The sequence below is a fragment of the Pteropus alecto genome, unplaced genomic scaffold (genome assembly GCF_000325575.1).
Source record: "Pteropus alecto unplaced genomic scaffold, ASM32557v1 scaffold281, whole genome shotgun sequence".
NCBI classification, from domain to species: Eukaryota; Metazoa; Chordata; class Mammalia; order Chiroptera; family Pteropodidae; genus Pteropus; species Pteropus alecto.
In genome coordinates, this window is record NW_006431909.1 from 477,889 (window position 1) to 485,264 (window position 7,376).

Genomic DNA, 7,376 nt, shown 5'->3' on the forward strand with positions numbered 1-7,376 from the left:
GTTCAGCAGCGGTACCAAATGGCTGGTAAAGTGTCATAGAAATTTGCCTGTTTACTCTGTGGGCAAAGTTCACATGTCCCAACTGCTGAGGTCCCAGTAGCTATCATCACCTCAGCCTTTCTGGAAGATATTTCCTCACTTAAGTTCCCAGGGGTGGCTAGTTACAGGATTGCTACTCATAGCCCTTATTCCCAATGGGTATCTGGTGGTAGAGCTCTTCCCTACCATCCTGAGTACCCAAGCCCGAGCTGGGAGGTGTACGCTAGACAACCACCAGAGCCCACTTACCTCAGATTTCCACTTCGGTCGCCTGAAGCCAAGTGCTGGCCATCAGGACTGACCTGCATGACTCGTACCCCAGCTTTCACATCCATAGGTGTCCCATTCTCACTCCCCCGGTCTGGGAGGTGTGACATGTCCTGCAGGTGCTGGATATCATTCTCTACATACACTACCTTCAGTAGGGTCTGCAGGAAGGAGAGGCTAAGGTCAATGCTGTGAGAAGCTCTGAAACACTTCTGCAGTTTTGTCCAATAGCTAGTCTCCCATTCTTCGTTAGTAACAGAACTCCGATTTTGACCTGGGAGGTTCACTATTCAGAATAATGACTACGTTTCCCAGTCTCCCTTGCAGCTAGATGAGGCTCTGTGAATAAATTCTGGTCAATGAAATGTACAGCAAGCAAGAACCCTTCTGCTTCCTTTCCTGCCTGGAATTTTGATGTGATGACTGAAGCTCCAGAAGCCATTTTGGATGATTAAAACAAGGGCCACTCCTTCAAAATGGCAGGGTGGAGAGCTAGAAGGCTGTTGGATCTCTGAGGGCTTCCTGCAGCTGCCATAACAGCCCAGACTGTTTACTTCCAGACTATTTTTATGAGTCAGAAAACCAAACTTTTACCTCTTATTTTGGGTTTTTCGATTGTATGCAGCCAAATATAACATATATATCACAAGTGCACAAGAGAAGATGGTAGTTTTGGTTTGTGGGGTGAAGGGAATAGTAAAGGAGCACATACATACATATCCTGCATTAAGGGCCTTTTCTGTTCCAGCCACACTGACTTTTCAGATTTTTCAACTCACCAAGCTCAATCCCACTTCAGGGTCTTTGCACAGGCTATTCCTCTGGCATGGGACACTCTCTCCTTCCCTCTTTACTCCTCCCAATCCTCCATATCTCAGCTTAGTTGTCTCTTCCACCAGGAAGCTGCTCCTGATGCTACAGATAAGATCAGATGACTTTTATACATATCCTACTAGCACTTTGTAATTTTCTTTCATGGTGCTTACCACACTTGTGATTATATCATAATGTGCAGTTACTGGTTCATTGTCTGCCTTTCCCAAAAAAAAGACTGTGGGTGCCACGAGTGCAGGAGAAGGGTCTGTCTTAGTCACTGATGTGTTCCCAGCATATAGCATAGCACCTAAGCACAGATTTTAATAAGTATCTGCAGAATAAATAATGCATTCAGGTCTCAGCTCCTCAGAGAAGCTCTCTTACTGATCTAACAATACAAACCATTTCTTCAGCAAAGTGTTTTCTCCCACGCTTCCCATTACGGCTGTCTCTAGGGTCCTGCCAACACCCCACCCATGGCCTCACTTTATTGCAGCTAGCTAGACAGGGGAAGGCGCTGCCTGATTTGGTCCATCAGGTGCTCTCAGGAAGCTCTAACTCAGGCTTGGGGAGCAATTTCTCTTCTGTTGAATATGTCAGGTTGCCTGGAGTAGCTGGGTCAACACATCCGGACAATAGTTGCTAACTGGCAGAAAGAAAGAAAGAGAAGAAGAAAGAGAGAGAGAAACAAGAGAGCAGGAGACAGAGTGACCCGCCTTCGTAACCCTAGTGATGCCTAACAGCAAGGTTCTATAAGATTCACTCCTGCCCCAATATCCTAGCTTAAAGCAGGTCTTTGTTCCACCTCAAAGATGGTTCACAACGAAGCCACTCACATTACTGAAGATGTTTTTCTGCCAGGGAGAGTCAGGGCTGCTATCCATGTTCCAGAAGCGGATTGTGTTGTCTGAAGAACAAGTCAGAAAAGATCCTGATGGCAGACAAGCTCTCTGATCTTCAAACTCAGGATATACCTACAGTTCTCAGAGAACAAGGCAAAGAGCAATTCATTACTACTTTAACAACAGCACTATAATATACTGTTGCATTTTGGTGGGAAAAAGTAAGTTGCAGATAAACAGGCATAGTTTAATGCCTTCTATGTTAAAAATAAACAAGAGAAAAAGGACAAAAATGCTACCATATATAGTCCATGCCCCATTTTCAGCCCAGGCCATAAAATATCTCCACAAATAAATTTCCAAGGAAAGCGGGCAGCTCACTAAGCACAAAAGGAAACAAGGTACCATGAGCAAGAAGCAGCAGAAATAACAGAGTCTACCATCAAATATTGGAATTATCAGACAAAATATAAAATAACTATGCTTATATGTTTAAAGAAATAGAAAAACTTTGACAAGATTAAAAGTATGAGTAGCCAACTGGAAACTAAATATGAAGAATGACGAAGCATAGCTGAACAAGAACAAAATAGAACTGTTCATAGAAATGAAAAATAAAACGTATTAAAAACCAAAGATTAGACTCAGTTGAAAAGAAATGAAGTGACTTGAAAGACAGAATTAGACATTACTAAGAATGCAGGTCAGAGAGACAAAGAGACAACATATAAAGAGATTTCAAGTATAAAAGACTGGGTGCTGAGAAGATGATGGCCAAAGCAGTGCAAATTTTTAAATCCAAGTCTCCATATAACAAAGAGCAGCCAGATGGAAGAACCAAACCCCATGGGTAACATTTACTACAAAACTAGGTGACAAGCTTTTCTCATAACTTCCAAAATACAAGCAGGTAGGGACAAACTACTTTTAGTTATAAGACCTACATGTTATCAACATGTATACAAGAAAATCAATGAGGCCCCTGACAGATCCAAGGACAGGATAACCCCAAAGCAGCTAGGTATTCACAGGAAAGCACAATGGGCCAACTGAACAGCAGCTGAAACTGGGAGGGTTTTATCCACTGCAATAGTGGTAGAGTGCAAGAGCTTGCCAGTAAGTTCTGGAGGGACTGGAGCAGTAGAAGCCTTGTGAACTCTGAAAACTGACCTTCCAGGGCTCTCTTCCAGGACAAAGACTGACACTATGGGAAAACTGTTCGAAGTGGAAACAAAATTGATCAGAACAGGGACAAGAGAGACAAAGTAAAAAGGAGGTTCAGATAAAAGCAGGGAAATAACACATAAATAGGGACATAAGGAAATATCAGAAAGCAAGCTGCTGTATTTTTTAAACCACATGAAAATCAGAAGATGGAGTTCTTTCTTGGCAAATTAGAAAACCTGTCCCGAACCACCCCAATATCAAAAAATTCAGAAAAACTATTATCACATGAAAGTGAACAACAAAAGAAGTACCAAGACTACGTCCAAAACAAAGTTACTCTTTAAAATAAAAGAAAAAGGAAATGGCACATCAGAAACACATTTCCATAAAACAGATCAAAACTATAACTTACTGTTTCAAAATAAGCTAAAAGACATTAAAAAAATTACTCAATATGAAAAATCACAATGAGAAAAACTCAGAGATAAGATGACAAAATTCAGAGTTAGAAATAAATGAAGAAATCATTTCAGAAATAAAGGACAAATTAAAAGGAACCCAAAAGTTAATAAACACAAAAGATAAGGCATTAAGAAACATGTGAAAAAAGAAAATTATTAAAAATGAAAAAGGAATTATGAAAGAGCTAAAAGGACTTGAAAAAAAGTGACAATACTGAAGCTAGGCAAGGAAGATTCAACATTCAGATAATAGAAATCCCTGAAGAAAACTAAATCAAGGAAACAGAAAAAAATACTAAAATCCATAATTCAAAAATATGTCTACCTATAAAAACCAACACTAAGACATACTCTAGAGTAAAATTTCTAGGCTTAAAAGAAAAAAAGAAAAATCCTTTGGGCTTCAAGGCAAAAACAGCAAATGTTAAAAGGGAAAGAAAGACATTAGGTATTTCAATAATCATAAGAAAATGGAGTAACATATTCAAAGTAGTAAAGAAAGAAAATGTGAGCCAGGCATTTTCTATCCAGCAAAAGCTACTTTCAAGTATAAAGGGCACAGACAAACTGTTATCAGCATGTGAAAACTCAAGAAATGTCCCCACAAACTGTTCCTGAGAAATGTAAAGAATGAGCTTCAGACAACAAAAATAACTAGAGACACACTGCCATAGAATTAAATATATAGTTACTTGTAGAATGAAGAATAAATGAGGGTCAACTGACCTCACTAAAAATGGCAGAGCAGGGAACTCCAAAAAGCCATCCTTCTATTAAAGCAAACTTAAGCTGGCAAAAACTGTCATAATCACCTTTTTCAGAACTCTGGAACCTAACTTACAACAACCAGGGGAGTACTTAATAAAGAAAGAAGCTGCTAAATTTTGATATTTAAGGAAATTGCTGTCAAATCACTAGCTGACCACTAAGATAATAGGATATATCATTCAGTGACCACACGTGAAAAAGAATACAATGTTTACAAAAATAATTCAGAAAAGTCACTGAACAAATAATAAAAACCCATAACAACAAACCCTGGGGATGGGAAGAATTTGATTTCCAGAGTTACCACATTATAATAGTCAAAATGCCCAGTTTTCAACAAAAAAATTATAAGACAAGAATGCAAGAAAGAAAGTATAGTCCATTTGTCAGAAATAAAGTAACAGAAACTTTTTTTGAAGAAGTTCGGACTGGACTTATTATACACAGACTTTAAATCAACTGTCTTAAATATACTGAAAGAGATCAAGGAAATTCTGGACAAAGAACTAAAAGAAACCAGGAGAATGATGATGTCTCACTAAACAGGGAATATCAAAAAAGAAACGACATTATAAAAAGGAACCAAATAGAAATCTAGAGCTAAAAAATATAATAACTAAAATAAAAAATTCACTGGGCTTCAACAGCAACTTTGACAGATAAAATAAAGAATCAGTGAATCTGAACATAGGTCAGCTGAAATTACCTAGTCTAAGGATCAGAAAGATAAAAGTATAAATAAAAATGAATAGAGCGTAGGGACCACCATAGAGAATACAAACATATATGGAATCTCATAAAGGAAAAATGGAAAAGGGCAGAAAATATTTTAAGAAATAATGGCTGAAGATTTTTCAAATTTGGTAAAAGATATATTTAAGAAGCTCAAAAAACTCCAAGTAGGATAAACAAGCTAAAAGAGATTCATGTCAAGATGCACCATAAATGATTGAAAGCCAAAGAGAAATTCTTGAAAGCAATGAGACTAGCGACTTGTCCCGTACTAAGGATAGCCATAAAATTAACAGTTGATTTCTCACCAGAAATCATGGAAACTAAAAGGCAGTGGGACAACACATTTAAAGTTCTATAAAGAAAAAATTGTCAACCAAGAATTCTATATCTAGCAAAACTATCCTCCAAAAAAGGAAGGAGAAATTAAGACTTTACAGATAACAAAAGGGATTTTGTTGCTAATAAAAATGCTAAAGGGAGTCCTTCAGGGTTAAGTGAAAGGATATGAGATAGTAACTCAAAGCCGCATTAAGAGATAATGAACACTGGGAAAGGTAACTATATAGGTAAATATAAAAGCCAGTATTATTGAATTTTTGTTTTATAACTCTGCTTTCTTTTTCTATATGATTTAAAAAACGAAGGCATATTAAAATAATTACAAATTAATGTTAATAGGTATACAATGCATAAAGATCTAATTGTAGTAATAATGTAAAGGTGGGGACAAAGCTGTATAAGAGCAGAGTGTTTGTGTACTATTGAAGCTAAGTTGGTATTACTTCAAAGTAGTTTGTTATAAATTTAAGATGTTGCTTTTAATCCTCCGGTAGCAAAATAAACTTAAAATATACAGAAGAGGAAATGAGAATGAAATAAAAATGAAACACTACAAAAAAATCAACTAAACACAAAAGAAGGTAGTGACAGAAGAATTAAGGAACATAAAAGATATAAGATATATAGAAAGCAAATAGCAAAATGGCAAGAGTAAGTCCTACTTTATGAATAATTAATTTAAATATAAATGATTAACTCTCCAATCAAAAGGGAATAATTGGCAAAACATATTAAAAAAAAAAAAGATCCAACTATATGTTGTCCATAGAGTTCACTTTATATCCAAAGACAAATATAAGTTGAAAGTTGAAGGTATGGAAAAATATATTCCATACAAACAGTAACTAACTAAAAGGGAGCTTTGTATCTCTATAGTAATGTCAGACAAAATAGACTTTAAGTCAAAAATTGTTGCAAGTGACAAAGAAGAGCATTATATTTTGATAAAATGGTCAATAATCAAGAAGATATAACAAATACAAACATACACACACCTAACAACAGAAGCTCAAAATACATGAAGCAAAAATTGACAGACTTGAAGGAGGAAATATACAGGTCTATAGTAATAGTGTGAGACTTCAATATTACATTTTCAATACAAGGTAGATCTAGAGAGAATATTAATAAAGAAATAGAGGACTTGAAAAACACTATAAACTTACTAGACCTAACAGATTATATAGACAATACTCTACCTAATCACGGCAAATCATACATTCTTCTCAAGTAAACAGAGAACATCCTTCAAAAGAGACCACATATTTGGGCACAAAAAAAGTCTCGATACATTTTAAAAGACTGTAATCATACAATCTTCTCCAACCACAATGGAATGAAACTACAAATGAATAATAAAAGGAAATTTGGAGAATTAACAAATATGTGGATATTAAACACACTCTTTATACAACCAATGAGTCAAATAAGAAATCAAAAGAGAAATTAAAAAATATTTGAGACAAAAGAAAATGAAAACACAGTATACCAAAATCTATGGAATACGGCAAAGGGAATGTTCAGAGGGAAATTTACAGCTATAAATGCCTACATTAAAAGATTTCAAATCAATAATTTAACTTCTTACCTTAAGAAACTAAAGACAAGCAAACTAAATTGAAAGCTAGCAGAAGAAAGGAAATAATAAAGATTACAATGGAGATAAACAGCCTTTTTATTTCTGCAGAAATAGAAAAGCTGACCCTAAAATTCATATGAAATTGTAAGGGACCCCATACAGCCAAACCAATATTACTAAAAAAGAACAAAGTTGTAGGAGACAAACTTCTCAATTTCAAAACTTACTACAAAGCTACAGTAATCAAAATAATGTAGTTCTGGCATAATGACAGCCATACATAAGTAGAATAGAATAGAATTGAGAGTCCAAAATTAAACCCATACATCTATGGTCAACTAATTTCTGACAAGTGTGCTAAGA

The 7,376-nt window shown here is 35.8% G+C and overlaps 1 protein-coding gene across 4 annotated transcripts in view; it reads right to left on the minus strand.

Annotated features, from left to right (window-relative positions):
* The window catches only part of WDR62 (WD repeat domain 62), a 43,606-nt gene that overhangs the window by 19,294 nt on the left and 16,936 nt on the right, over positions 1–7,376 (minus strand). For all 4 annotated transcript variants that reach the window (XM_025040575.1, XM_025040573.1, XM_015598759.2 and 1 more), the window contains 2 exons: positions 1,959–2,096; positions 289–467 (listed from right to left, as the gene is read on the minus strand). In XM_025040575.1, the coding sequence (XP_024896343.1) occupies positions 289–467; positions 1,959–2,096 (317 nt within the window). The remainder of the gene's footprint in view (positions 1–288; positions 468–1,958; positions 2,097–7,376) is intronic.